Raw genomic sequence first — 15,997 nt, 5'->3', positions numbered from 1 at the left:
ATACTACATCAATTAATTTAATTTAACCAAACTACAAATACTATATCAGACATGGGCAAATGCGGCTCTTTTTGAGTTACATGCAGCTCTTGCTGAAAGTGTTAATTTCTACTTTTTATTATTATTTTTACAATTTTATTTCCACAATTTTGTGAAAATATGTTTATTAAAAAAATTCAATATTTGTTTTATATCATATTTATATCTATAAATATATATATATATAAATGGACATGTATGTCCCTATATTTCACTTTTCCGCCAAAACTACACCGCACGTGAATGATGTTTGTATGTGGTAGTAGCCCCAAGTCTCCATTCGTGCATAGGGGTAGTTGTGTCTCGATAGCTATAAGGGTGCGGGAGATATGAGGCTGAAAGTGGCTTTCTATTTCGAATGTTTTGTTCGAATTAAATTCAAACATAAAATTTGAATATTGGTTCGATTATAGAACGATTATAAACGTTCCAGAAACGTTTGTTTGAATAAACGTTTCTGAAGAAATCCAGAAAATAGTTTGTTTGAATAAACGTAAAAATTCTCTAATTAGTCTGGAAACGGGGAACCTAATTCTTGCATTCTGTGAAAACGGGTAAGATTAGCTATAATGTAATTATCTTAATCTTCACTATTGTTACTTTTTTGCCCAGCGAAGCGGGTCCTTGCAGCTAGATTCTAGATTACTTAGAAAAACAGTCTTTTATATATATATATAAAAAAAACTATATTACATACAAATAAAAACCCAGCGAAGCGGGTCCTTGCAACTAGTTATATAATAAAATCGTGATACAGAACTGCGGTACAGAATAAAAAAGTATAGAACTGTGGCTCCAATGCATTTTGCAAAACCTACATTTCAGCTCCCATTGAACTCTTGCATGCCCACCCCTATACTATATGATTACTATAATAAAAATGCATAATTTAAAAAGCAAAGTACAGTAAAATGCCATTGTAACAAACTTTATATAATAAAATTATCAATATAATTAATTTATTTTCAATTATACCAATTTACTATGCATCTCAATGTAAAAATATTTTAGTTTTAGGATATTCCTCAAACTAAAACATTTTTACATTGAGATGCATAGTAAATTGGTATAATGAAATTTTCAGTTTAATGTAATAAAAATTCAACCTTTTACAAACAAAAGTGATCATTAATAAAATCTGCAAATATATAAATTAGTCATATTTCATTGTCAATGGATGCTGTTTACCTAACAACAAAATTCTAGTAATAACTGTCAATTCAGTTTCTAGCATCATTACTGTGTAATTATTCAAAATAGTATACTTGACTTCATCAAATACATAAAGATAAAGTTGAGATTACCATTTCAGATACAGTCAATATGACAAAAAGCCTGTTTCATTTTCTGATAAAATGAAGAGTTACGAAAAACAGTATATTAGAATGCTGTGACAAAGTTCACAAATTATAAAAAAGGTTTTGATTACACAATGTACCAGTACAATCAAAAATTAAAAACTTCATTCAGCAATAAACAGCTATTCTGAACAGAAGTGTTTGATTATTAGTGCTATCACTATTTTGTGCATCAGCTACTTGTCAAAACAGTGCTGATAAACTTTTTCATTACATACAAAGCTAGCCAGATATCCATAGCTACATAACAATCTAAATCTTCCCATTAATTTCTCAAAGAACTTCATTAATTTGTGTGTATTTTGAAAAAGCTAAAAAATTTTTTGTTATTATTATAATAATACATTATACAATTTTTACAATACACATTACAATTTTTAATAAAGAAAAAAAATTGCAAAACAATTTAAAAACTTTCAGCAGAAAATTTAGTGCTAAAATTTTTAAATTCTGATTTACAGTTTTTCTTTAATTAATGGATGCAAATAAAACTTGAGTATCAATGACCTATATCATCTCCTTAACATATGTAGTTCATAAAAAACATTTTGATATTCTTGTTCTAGTGGCAATGATTTATCATCATTCTATCATTTTGTCTTCTTATAGTATTAATTCATTCAATATCATAAATTTTATAATTATTTTTGTCAGACAAATCCATCTAAAAAAACCTGCAATGTTTTTGTTCAGAAACTTGTTATTTGTTCCATGTCATCACAAAAATGTTTAACTCTTAAGTAGCTTCTTATGGGATATTTCCAAACTTTTTATAATAATCTACAATTTTCTATTTTGAATGCTAAAAAATATTGTAAATTCAACTTTACTGAAATTTGTTTTAATGAGCAAATCATAAGTTTCAGTATACCTTAAAATTCAATGAAATCTATCAAGAAAAACTATGCATATGGAATAACTTTCAATTATATTTAAATAAACTTACCATGCATTACGATCAGAAACACAATTTAAGTCTAACAATTGTATTTTTACTTCACCAAGAAATACACTCCCGAAAACTCCATTTGAATCATGCATTAATGCAATCCTAAAATTAAAACAGTATTACTTTTAAAACATTATTTCACAAATGATTGAATTTTAAAACTGTTATTAAATTAATTTAGATTAAAAATTACATTGTTAGATAAATTTTAATTGTTAATTAATTCATTAAACTTTTAATCAGATAAAAAATAAATTTCCAATGAAATTAATTAATTAGTTTTATTGAAGAATGCAATAAGACTAATATAGTGGGACATTCATCAATATTAATTAAAATAATACATTGAAGTAAAGTTTAAAAAGTTAATTTTTAAAAAATCTTGTATTGTCAAACATTTAATTAGCATTAAACTAAATTTTTGTATAAATTAGAAAAAAGTACTTTTATATCATAATGTATAAAAAGTTTGTTTTTGATACTCTGTCAACAGACACTAAAAAACAAGCCTTTATTTTATAAATGTTATGACTTCAGGTAGGCTGCAATGATTTAATAGTAAAAGTCATGAAGTATATAGGCTGGATATCACCCACAAAAAAAAAAAGTAAGAATGATGAATATGTAAATGAGTTTATAGAAATATGTACTACATTGACCAATTAACATAAAATTGTATTTTTTACACCTTGTAATGAACTCAATCTAAAAATTTAGTTGTAAAAATTTGAATATATTCCTTAATAGAATGTATAAAAATCAGTTCATAAAAAAAATTAAAAAATAATGGTACACAGTCATGTATCAAAACTGGAAAACAGAATATCATCATCATTATATAAATAAAGCAACAAATATTTTTTTCAGTTATAAAATCTATTGTATATTTGATTGAAAATACTTAATTTTTTGTAAAACTTTTACAAACATTGAGTCAATACAGCATCGAATGCCACTCATACATCCTAAAGGATAAAAAAGATCCTTATTGCCTTTATCAAAAAACTATTCCAATTAAATTGAAGTAGTTTAAACTTTATAACACAAATTATAAAATATAAAAAAAAAACATTGTTTAATAATTTGTTATTGTTACTAAAAATGTTTTTGAAAATATTTTGGTATTAATTAATTCTTATATAAATTAATGAAAATATCTAATTCTTAATATATGCTAAATTAATATCAAAAATATGAAAAAGCTAGCAAGGATTTGTGCATGACTTTCCCAGCACTCATAATTTACAGTTAAAGTCATGTATGGCACCATTTGATGGCATGGGATATGACACAAGACCCCCTCCATCTCCCCACCCCTTTTAACCATTATCTACCAAAATTTAATAGTATCAATCCCATATACACCTGCAAAAGTTTCAAAATCTTGATTCATTCAATCCTGTGATATTATACAAAATTGATGTCAATACACACACAAATACATAACCACAAAAAATTTTGTTAAGAATTTTTTTCACATGTTTGAGCTCCTAGTACCAAAATGTCGATAAAGGCAAAACACACTAGGAAGTCAAAATTTGATTGATCGCCATACTTTCTCTCTAAGTTATATTCTATAACAGCCAGGAAAGTAAGAAAGAAAAGTATTTTAACATTACCTTATTTCAGCATTGTTTGCATCATCATCATGGAATCTATTCCTGTCATGATTCTGTCCTTTAATTGGTAACTGAAAAATTTATTAACTTTTGTATTAATACAAATAATAATTATTTAAATATGTTAATATTCTCTTTAGATATTATTTATAATTTGAAATTTCTAAAATAAAATTTACTTTATGAATCTAATCATAAAATATTTTAATTCATAATTCTGTAAATTTTTTATTCAACTTCTGTATTATTTTCAAAATATAATACTCTCATAAAAATTTATCTCAAATTTAATTTGTAATAACATTTAAAAACTTTATTTGTACAGTAGAGCCTCGAAAACTCAGCCTAATGTGGACCGAAGGATGGCCGAGTTTGTGAAAATGCCAGGTTATCGGGAATGGGGTTAAAAAAGGATAAGTATGCATATTTCCTCAGAAAATATTGTACTGTACTTGTATGTATTGTTTGCTTGAGAATACAACAGAGAATAAACTGCCCAAATACCCTTAAACAAAGGAAAAGTACATCCTTTATGAAGGCATAGAGCCTTTACTACGTGAAAATGAAAATTAATGAATACACTGTGTACAGTAATTTACCTGATAAGACAGACCCCAGAAAAATACTTTATGAGGAATAAAGCTGTCTATGATGAAAATTAATTATCTAAGGGTATTTTTGCCCTGCCAGGGTGTGGCTGAGTTATCCGGAGTGCTGGGTTATCGAGTGCCAAGTTTTCGAGGCTCTACTGTATTATATTAGATATATGCTAAAATATTAAACTAAATTAACAATATTGATATATAAATGCTTTTTATTGACATTTTAGTGAATTATATAATATATTATTAATAATTATTTGCTTTTATTTTTCTTTGAATTTTCAAAATCTTTTGTAACTTCATTTTCATTTTGTGCTAATTATAAAATTATTGATACTAATTTCATTGAAATGGTTTTAAAACTGAAAATTTCATAAAAATAATTATAAGAAGAAAATTATATAAAAAAAAGTTCCAAATATTAAGGTAATTGAAAAATACTGTTTTATTCCCTAATATTATTTGTTAAAACTTAACATGAAACATCTTGTTATAGAAATCAAATTACTAATCATACAATATATGAAATAATATGCTATTTTGAAGCTGCAATAAATTATTGATGATAAAATCTCATTAATATGTCATTTTTCAGGATAAATTTGTATCATACATTATTCCTGAAAATAAGGTACTGATGAGATAAATATTATGACATAATATAAATTAGCTGTTCTAATATCAAATTGTAAACAATTCTGTTTCCTAATTTGTGATTTGCTTAATGATTATAGAATATTTGATCTACATACGGCTACATTATTTATTTATAGTTCAAGTTCTAAATTATTAAATTATTTTAATATGCCAAGTGCAACAGTAAATTTTAATGATTTTTACAAATTTAAGTCATAAAAAGTTTACAAGAGCCTAATTACTCTTTTGTCATAGATACACATCATCATCTATAATTTGAATGAATTGTATACTATAACAGATTACATTATAGTTTATATATTGATGTAAAATTAATATACATCTGGAAAGACTCAACATGCTTTCATGTTACATTAGTGTTCAGGTTAAAATCTGTTCCAAGCTTTTTTCAAATATTTCTAAATTTAATTACATTATTCTAATATAACCTAATCATTAAAGATATCATCAAATGATAAGTCTAATTTATAATGTCAAATTATCTGGATAATTAAATTCAACTTTAGCATTCAATTTAAAATTTTAAAAAGCTGTATTTTAAACCATTACTATTTAACAGAAAAGAAAAACTTATGCAAATTATAAAATGGTTTGTGTTTAACTTATCAAATAATGATCAAAAATAGTTCTCATGTAAATGATCAATAAAATTGGATTTATAAAGTTTACACACACACTAAAAATACATTAAATTAATATTAAAATTATTTATTTGATTATTTGACATATCAAACATTTAACTATTGAAATACATACATACCAAAGTATAATACTAACCTCAAATACAAATATCTCTTCAAACTGAGGACATATAGTTTTTTTTCTTACTTTTGTCTTCTTTGTTTCTTGATGATTTCCATAACAAAGAGTAACTACAGCATAAGGATCACAAGCTCCATTGATAATTGTAAGATCATTACATTCAATCACTCTACAAATGAAAAACATCATTAAGATGTATTTTATTAAATTATATATTAGGGGCAGTCAAATGAAAACGAGACAGATGGGACTCGCCGACCTCACTTTGAGCACATCTAACAGACAAATGGCACAGAGGTGAACGTTTACACTGTTCCTTCCTGATTCCCAATAGGCACTTCTATATACACATCTACCTGCATTACCAACTTCCGTGCCACACTTGTTATTAGTGATGTGCCGGATATCCGAGGGGAAAAAAAGATCCGTATCTATTATTTTTTAGAAGATCTTTAATAGATCTTTTATCTTAATGAATTTCATTACTTATATGAGATTTAGGGTAGATAGGTAGGAATACAGATAGGTAGCAATAAAATACTAATAACTTCAATTCAAATCACTTTTTATTTCTTAAAATCACATATTTGGCACATTCATGTTGCAAAAATTTTATCATGCAAAAAACATTTACTATCGTAAAATATTTCCATATTACACTACTAAACTTTTTTGTCGACATTGTTTTTATTTTAATTTAACTCAACACTCTCCAAAAACACAAACGTAATTTATGTTATCCCGTGTCACACTAAACTATAAACAAAAACATATGCAGTGCAAGTCAAAACACGTCGCGTTACTAACGCAAAGCGTCAACTATCGGTCCAAGGTCACATGCACTGGCGCCAACTGAGTACGAAAGTTGAGATCCGTATCAGTGGATCTAGACACTAATGATCCGTATCTGTACCCGTATCCATGGATATACATTTTTAACGATTCAGCACATAACTACTTGTTATATAGTTTGTCTCATTTTCATTTGACTGCCCTTAATATATTAAGTTACTATAATTTATTATCTAATATTTAATATTTAGCAATTATATCTTACGTTCATCTTAAACAGATATAAAAATATGTTTGATCACAAAATAATAGGTTTTCAAAGTTCTAGTGGTATGAATAAAATTGTCTGACAAAATCTAAATTTTGAAAATACTATATTCACAAAAAAAAATTAAATTAAACAAAATGAAATTACGAATATTTTCAGTAGCTAAAAATACTAAATGTTGTGTATGTGTGTATATATATATAAGGTTTAATGCAGGACATGTTATGTATACATAAAAGCTGTGCTATATTCTCTCACATCTTCCAAAGAAAAATAAAAAAAGTTTTAATGCAAATGAATGTAAAAAACTTTAGAAAAGAATAATAAACTATATGTTAATTTCTAAGAAGAAAAACAACTTCTGTTACTTACAGAATTACTTCATTCAAACTTTAAACAAATGAAAAATAATGATGTATTGAAAGAATTTACTATGGGGAAATTGCATTAAATTGCTATCAAAGACTCAAGGAATGAGGATTTGCACAACTAATCATTCACACAAATTTTTGCACATGCAAAAAATATGAAAGAAGTTGATTCTAAAGAATTTCCCAAAATGATGAAATTGTTACATTTAAATAGCAAATAAAAATTAACAATATAATTTATCTGCTTACCAAGAGAAAATTTATAAACCATAAAATTTAAAGATATTACAGATATATAATTTTAAATTCAAATGTAGACTATTATTGTCTATATTGACAATAAATTTATAGCATTTTCATTAAAAATATAATTTTTTTTAATATTCTAAACATGGGTTATACCTATTTATAATTTTTATAGTTAAGTTCATAAAGTTATTATTTTAATAATAATAACAACTTTATAAATTATATAAAGTTATTATAATGATTTCATAACAACATATACAAACAACCCAATAATTAATATATACAATATCAGGATAAAAGATTAAGTTGGCTATGAGCTGTGGATGCTAAAGCTGTCCCTAGTTGGCATAATGAGTGACCAGTATGATTATATTTAAATTAATTAATTAATTGGTCTGGAAGTGAAGACAGGATAAAGGTCTGTATAGCGTAGCTGGCAATGCATCTACATGGTAAGCAGGAGTTTGTGTTCCACTCTGGAAAATCTTTATTTCTAGAATATTCTAAATTAAATTAATGTGCGATCACCACAGCTTAAATGCCTACCTCTTGCCAAATTTCTTAATTCCTTAATACTTAATTAGCCTTAAAGAATCCTGTAGTTCATTTGTAGATTTCATAATATAAAACTGTTTCATAACTGTATAAAACCAATCTGATGGTAACTACCTTCTTCCAATTTTTTATTCATAAAAAGAATTAAGATTCAACATAAATCTTAATCAAAACAATAGTTTAAAGATTGATAGTATCTTAAAATAATTTTTTCAGAATCTGAAAAATAAAACCACTCACTCTAAAATTAAATAAAATCTTCAAACTAAATGTAAAAAGAAAATAAATTCAATTTTTATTTCTGAGAATAATTTAAATTAATATCTAAAGCATATATTATAATGTATTATAACAACATTTCATTCCAGAAATACTCTTGACACTGAATTACTATTAAATTATTGATAATTTAAAATTCTGCAATAATTTTTAAACCATCAATTACAAAAACACATTTGGTTTAAACTTATTTTTTTCTATATAATCAGTCAAACTTCAATATAGCACCACTATCAAAGACTGCCAATAAATATTTATGAATAATCTTCCTCATATATATTTATGAATAATCTTCCTCATAAAGATTTTCTAAGGAATATATAAATATTCCTTAGAAAATCTTTTATCATCTCTATTACTGAATGTAGGATTTTGCATTGCATCTCTCAAACATCAAACTTGTATGCAAACCTCATTATTTTATATAATTCTTATTGTTCAAGTCTTTCAGTTAAGTGTCATATTCAATTTAGTGTTAGTTTCAAAAGTGAAGAAATGATGTTGTATATATAATGTCAAACCTTGATATACGAGGATGGATTGAAAGTTTCCAGAATGACAATGAAAATAAAATAAACAAAATGATTTTCAAGTTTATTTGGAAATCATTAAATTTCCATGCTTTATTTTTCAACATAATCTCCTCGAATCTTAATACTCTTGATCCAACATTTCTCCAGCTTTTCAATTCCCTCCTGAAAGTGATTTTCTCCAAGGCCCCCAAATAACTGTTTACAGCTTCAATCACCTCTTCATTGGATCAAAATCTCTTTCCAGATAGGAGTGTTTTGAGTTTCAGGAACAGGTACAAGACTGAAAGAGTCAAATCTGGCAAATATGAAAAATGCAAAAAAATTTTGAACTTAATTTCCACCAAATTTGCTAAACAACTACACTTAAATGAGCAAGCACGTTGTCATGGTAAAACAGCAATTTTTTTTCATATCTGGGCACTTTTCCTGGATTGTTGCTTTGAGCTTATCCAAAAGTGTTACATAGTATTGGCCAATGACAATTTTTCTTTTTTCAAGATAGTCAATTAACAAAATTCCTTTGGTGTTCCAAAAACTGATGCCATAACCTTGCCAGTCCTTGCCTTCTTTGGAATGTGCTCACTGTCTCCAAACCACTGTTTTGATTGAATTTTTGTTTATGGTGTGTAATTGTGAATCCAAGTCTCATCCATTGTTACAAATTGTTACTTGAAATCTGTTGATTTCTCTTAAACAACTCCAAACTCTCGGCAGAAATTTGAGCAAATGCAATTTTGCTCCAGACTGAGCAAATGTGGTGCTGTTCTTGCATACTTCTTTAAATCCAATTCATTAACTTGTAACCCAAATGCTCAAAGCTTTCTCAATTTCATGTACTTTGATTGAGCAATCTTCTAACACCATGTTATGTTATAAATTTTATCCATAATTTCTGGAGTGGTAGCAGTTTTTGGACATCCTGAACATCGTTCATCACTTGTGTGTATGTGCAGCCACGCTTGAATTCAGAAATCCAAAAACTTACTGTGGAAAACATAATGTGAAAAATGAATTGCCACGAAAATTGTCCAAATTGGATTTCTTTACCATTGCAGTTTTTCTATCCAAATGGAAAGCTTTGATAACAACTCGAATTTCAGTTTTTTCCATGTACCAACAGGTACACAGGGTATCTCACTTCAATGCTTGTAAAAACCTAACTGTTGGCCAGATCAATGCGAAATTTGAAGTCAATACATACACAAGATTTGCAGATGCAGCACAAGAAAAATGTTTCCAAACAAAACACTCCCTAGTGGCAATTCTAGAAAATTTTCAATCTCCCCTCATACAATACATCAGTTATTCTTCAAGAATATTATAATAGTTATATAACTAGTCACAAATTAAAAATATGACAACTTCAAAAATTATATTAATGCATGAGAAATACAAATATGTAGCTATGAACTATTCTGTATCAAAAAATAAACTTCAAAATAAATTATATTTATTTTAAACTTTAAAAATATATAATTATGAATGTTTGTTTTTTAATATTTTTATCTATTTTAAATAATTTAGTACAAACCTAACAGTAAGACGTTGCATGTAAGTTCCACTTCCAGAAGATTTTGGAAAAAAATCTGATTTTATTTCTATATGAGCTTTACCCTAAAAAATAAAGTAAAAAAAAAATTGCAATATATAAAAATATATTTTTCATTTATAAATTACTTAAAAATACAAATAACAACTTAATTATAACAAAGTATATACTAATAATAAAAAATGCCTTAAGAATCTGAAATTCTTTAATGTTTTCTAACAGAACAATTGTATTTTTTCTTCTTAATAATATAAACTTTAATATTTTCTTGAAAAGAAAAAATGATAAAAGTATGAAGAACAAGTGATACAATTTTAATATATATATAAATAAATCAATATTTATATCAATTGATTTATATATTTCAAATACAATTTTATTAATTGTTTTAATCAAATTCTTAAGAATTCATTGATTATTCTATAAATTTAAGATAATATTCAACACTATTATAAATTATTTGATTTTTTATAGTTATTATTATTATTATTATTATCATCATTATCCACATAGCATGATGCTATTAATGATGAAAAAAACTTCATAAACTGTTTATTCTTAAAAAGCTAGTGTTGCCTTAAAAATAATCATGCAATCTGTTGTGTAAATCTACATCATTGTAATTTGTTTTTCTAAAAAAATTCATTAACAGTAATCTAGTTGCTACTGTATCTTTTTTTTTTTCTATCTTGTAAACTAATAATGATATTTCTATATATAAATAACATCAAAAATTAAAATTATTTTAAATCATCATAAATGATAAACTTTAAAAACTTAAAAAAAAAAATTGCATTTTCTTGATTCCAAAATTCATATCTTTTAAAACCCATTTTTACTTGTCCAAAATAACAATCATTAAGTGATTGTGGTATACTATGCACCAATAATAAAAATTTTTGGTTTTACTATTTAATACCCAAATCAATTCAGATGAGCTTCACTGATAACAAGTGCTTAATCTAAATTCCTTTTCAACATTTAAAACAACTTCAAGACAACATTATGATGCAGCATTAAAATAAAAAGCTGTTGTATATACAAAAGAACATGGAAATAACAAATATTACATATTTCACAGGGCAAATTTGCAACAAATTAGAAAATCTAATTTGTTGTTAATTAATAAAATTAAAATTCACTATTGAAAAATCTCTCAGTACATAATCTTGAAATTTAATTCCAAGACTATAGCCTATCTTTGAATTGATAGCATCTTAGAATAAAAGAAATAAGATATTTATATTCTTTATCTTCAAATTGAAAAAAAAAAAAGAAAAAACCACTTATTTCAATTAAAAGCAAACACATTTTTAATTTTTTATGTATTATAGAAAGCAATTATCTATACATACATACATACTTCTTCAGAGAAACAATTCCTGTTGCTAAGAATTTCTGCTATTGTTTTACTTTGACTTTGTTTGTATATATTTTTTTTCAGAAAATGCTGCATATTTCATTCAAATTTTTACTTTTCTTTCTACAGTTTTTACTGTAATTGATCAATTTAATTTGTTTTTTTTATACATTATAAAATAGATTTGAGAATTATTTGTTAAATTTCAAATCTATGCAAATTTCTTCTCTATTATATCATTAAAATTTTCATCTACATTAAACCTACCTGAACTTCAGAATTTGCATCAACAGGTAAGATTGGAAACCAATGATCTTTTCCATGATATTTATGTAATTCTTCTCTTTTAATAGCTACTTTTCCCAAAACTTTATCTTTGTTTACTGCCCTTTCACGATCATAGACATACAGTGAAAGATTCCGAAATTTGCGTGGCACTTCAAACTGAAATTCCTCTCCAAAAAATGGGCTAAAATGAATAGTTATTAATATAATTTAGTACCTATGTTTAAATAAATTTTTCAAATAAAATAATGATTTATATCAATCAATTTAAAACAATATATGTTTAATGAAGGGTTGTTATAGATTTGAGCCTTTCAACCAGATAGAGAGAGTCACATTCCCTAAATAGTTAGGCATGTGAGGAAACAACTGGAGACTCAATCTTATGTCCATTCCTCACCTCTATGGGACAACCTAACAGTATATAGTCAATTAACCTAGCTATTGAAGCAAATAAGGATGGCCTGCTGTTATGAGGTTAACAGACCATAGCAACTCTCTTTATTGGTTAAAACTTTTAAGCATAGTAAATCAAATCAAGCTGGGACATTGCCCAGGCCAACTATCCCTGCTGTGTTGATCAGGGAACCAGGACACACAGTGTTAAATGTGCTACCGAAACACAAATCAGGGTTGATACCATCAATGTTAGAAGACTGAATAGAAAGGAAGTATAGCTAGCCAAAGAGATAGAAAAATATAATGTACAAATGGCAGATATCACTAAAACTAACTAAAACTAACAAAATTAAAGTTGGAGAGATAAGCCTAAACAATAAATACAGTGAAAACTGTTTAGGCGACCACCTGCATTAGATGGGCACTTGTGAAAATGGGCAAAAATTTCTGGCACCGAATAGTTTATCCATAAAGTCTTCATATAAGTTACCTGTATTAAACGACCACCTGTGTAACGCGACCACAGGCATCGATTTTTGGTTTGAAACAACATACAACAACTGTAATAAGCGACCACTTTCGTGAATATATCTGGTCTAAACTATTCTTCAACAATGTTTCCCCCTCCTAATATAATGAATTAATCTAAACTCTCATTCAAACTCATCTCAGGCACATTTCCCACCGTCGAAATTAGGTGTAGATGTTAATGAATCAGTCTAGCAACAAAGGAAATTAATTTCAGTTTGTTCGAAATTGTCCAAAAAACAAAAGAAATGCAAAGTGCTGTCGTTAAAAGATCGTGTTAAAGTTATCACAACAGCAATTAGCAGTGAAGTTTAACTGTGGGAAAACGAAATTTATTTTACTGTAGACCTTCAGTATTTTCCTTGGAGGTATAAAATATTGTACATGATACAATTAATCGACTGATCTCATCGTTTGATAAAATTTATTTTTATTTATTTATTTTGAAGCTCATATACAGTACATATGCGATAAATAGTTTCTGTATCAACCTACCTTATTTCCACGGTATTTTTAGAAAAATAATATCCAAGTAATTTTTGCACGCAAAATATTCAAAAAACAATAAATGCATTAATACAAAAATCAGTTTTACAGGCAACGTTCCTTTTTCAAATCCGCAATGACAATCGCAGAATGTAATGAAATCGTATGAGAAAAAATAATAAAATCGTTTTATTAATTAATAATTTTTCTTATTGTACAGTACTTAAGAAAACATTTAAAAACTACAGTATTTTTAAAGTTAAAATAAGATTAAACTAACGAATACCAAAACAAAAGTGATGTAGAGATACCATGTGCTTGTATATCGACATAATACATGTAACTGTGGAGCGAATGAAAACAACTGAGTTGAATTAATTAAGTTGGAAAAAAGAAAGTGTGCATTATAATCGAGAAATTGCAACTATTGTATTAATCTTTAAAATATTGGTATTAAATCTGTCTTATATCATGACGACTCCCGGAAATCGAGTTATCCAATAAGAATAAAATACAATATCAATACAGCCCTATCGTTGAAAATATTTGCTTATTTTTGCTCACCTCGAGTTTTGCTTAGTAGAAATGGCTAAAGTGCGCAACATACGTATGGAAATACATTATTACAGCACCACCTGTACTGGACGACCACCTGTCTAAAAGACCATTTTTTGGAGGAACCGTGGGTGGTCGCCATAGACAGGTTTTACTGTATAAGCTAATTTACTCAGGGAATGATACTCAATGGGAGAACAGTAGCCATAGCATTTACATCTCCTATGAGAGATAATCTTAATCCAGGGATTTAAGTCCTCCTCACTGACACAAAAAAATTAAAATTTATTTTTTCAAACTTCAAAACACTGGTTTTTAAAAATACATTTATGATGGATAATATGGTTTATTGGACCATCCAATAAACCATATTAATACATTCATTTTGCACATGTTAGGTAAAGATCCTTATAATTGTTCAAACATTTTTGAGTTAACCCCCTTCTTCTGGATCAACAAATGCTTAAATTAAAATAAACAAAATTTTGTACAAGTGTATTAAAATAAGTCAAATTAAAACACAGTAAAATGTCTGAAATGAATGCAATGATACATTCCAGAATTTTTTATTTTGGTGAATTTCCATTTTATACAGAATTGTGTTTTTATTAACATTCAAAAAAGTTTTAAAAAAAATGTTATAATTCAAATTTAGAACTGCTTTTTCTACAACCTAAGTGTTCTCTAACTCAGTAATTTCCAACCAGTGAGGTGTGAGCCAATGCACACAATACTGTTCAGTGTATGACTGACGAGTAAATGTATGCGAATAAAAACAGATGTGATAGCCCTCCACAAGCATATGATGTTTTTCCATCACCCTCTTATTTGTTTTCTTCATTGCATAAATAATGCTTGTTAGGACTGTCACCATATATTTTATGTAATCTACTAACTAAACTAAACCAATCGTCTTAATATTTAGAATAAACAGCTATTTGAAGAGCACTAGGAGAAGTGCAGAATCTGCAGACCAAAGTGAACCTAATAATAGTAATGGATAAAAAAAGAAAATGTGTAAGCAATATGAAAGTTATATAAAGTTTAAATTTTCTTTTTTCTTAGCAAATCCAGCATTCAACAGCCCTAGTGTATCATTTGTTTTCAAATTCTTGCCAATGACAGCCTTAAAAGCTTGCAAAGTTTAAAAGATATCTGGAAACAGTGCATGAAAATTATGTACACAAGGAACACTTTTTTTTTCCAAAAAGAGATGGAATTGAAATAACAGAAGACTGTAATGTCAAAAGAAGTCACAGTATTGAAGGAAGCATTGAAAGCTGTTTATATGGTTGCTATAAAAATCGCTAAATGTAAGAAATCGCACACTATTTCCAAGAACTTGTTGCTTCTGTTAACTTTAGAAATGAGTCACATTATGAATGGAGAGGCAGCTGCAAAGGCATTATAAACGATTTCACTGTCAAATAATAGTTTCATGTTGAATCGATGACTTGACTATGGATTTGAAAATAGTTAATTCAACAAGTAAAATAAAATCAAATATTTACATTGCAAATTGATGAATCAATCAATATTTTATCACAGGCTCAGCTTATTTGTTACATGAGATAAGCTTTGGAAGGAAATATAAGAGAAGAGGAGTTATTTCAGATGAAGACACATTTGCTTACTTAACGAATTTGTCTGTGCTGAAGGCTTGACTTGGATTGATTTTATAGGTTTATGCACCAATGGTGCTGCAGCTATGGTGGGGAAGAATAGCAGCCTTGTAACTCAAGTGAAAGCTGTAGCTCTAGCATTAAAATGACATGCACATGGGACTAACAGAGTTAGAACCA

The 15,997-nt window shown here is 27.1% G+C and overlaps 1 protein-coding gene across 1 annotated transcript in view; it reads right to left on the bottom strand.

The window, feature by feature from the left end:
* The window catches only part of LOC111635986 (ras GTPase-activating protein 3-like), a 71,410-nt gene that overhangs the window by 28,684 nt on the left and 26,729 nt on the right, over positions 1–15,997 (bottom strand). Inside the window, exons 3-7 of the mRNA XM_023381137.1 lie at positions 12,210–12,411; positions 10,565–10,647; positions 6,002–6,155; positions 3,966–4,036; positions 2,344–2,448 (exon numbers count right to left, since the gene is read on the bottom strand). Of these exons, the coding sequence (XP_023236905.1) occupies positions 2,344–2,448; positions 3,966–4,036; positions 6,002–6,155; positions 10,565–10,647; positions 12,210–12,411 (615 nt within the window). The remainder of the gene's footprint in view (positions 1–2,343; positions 2,449–3,965; positions 4,037–6,001; positions 6,156–10,564; positions 10,648–12,209; positions 12,412–15,997) is intronic.

Source organism: Centruroides sculpturatus, unplaced genomic scaffold (genome assembly GCF_000671375.1).
Source record: "Centruroides sculpturatus isolate CEXI.00-Female unplaced genomic scaffold, Cexi_2.0 scaffold959, whole genome shotgun sequence".
In the NCBI taxonomy this organism is placed as follows: domain Eukaryota; kingdom Metazoa; phylum Arthropoda; class Arachnida; order Scorpiones; family Buthidae; genus Centruroides; species Centruroides sculpturatus.
The sequence above is the reverse complement of the archived record's forward strand: the minus strand, read 5'-3'. Positions and strand labels throughout refer to the sequence as shown.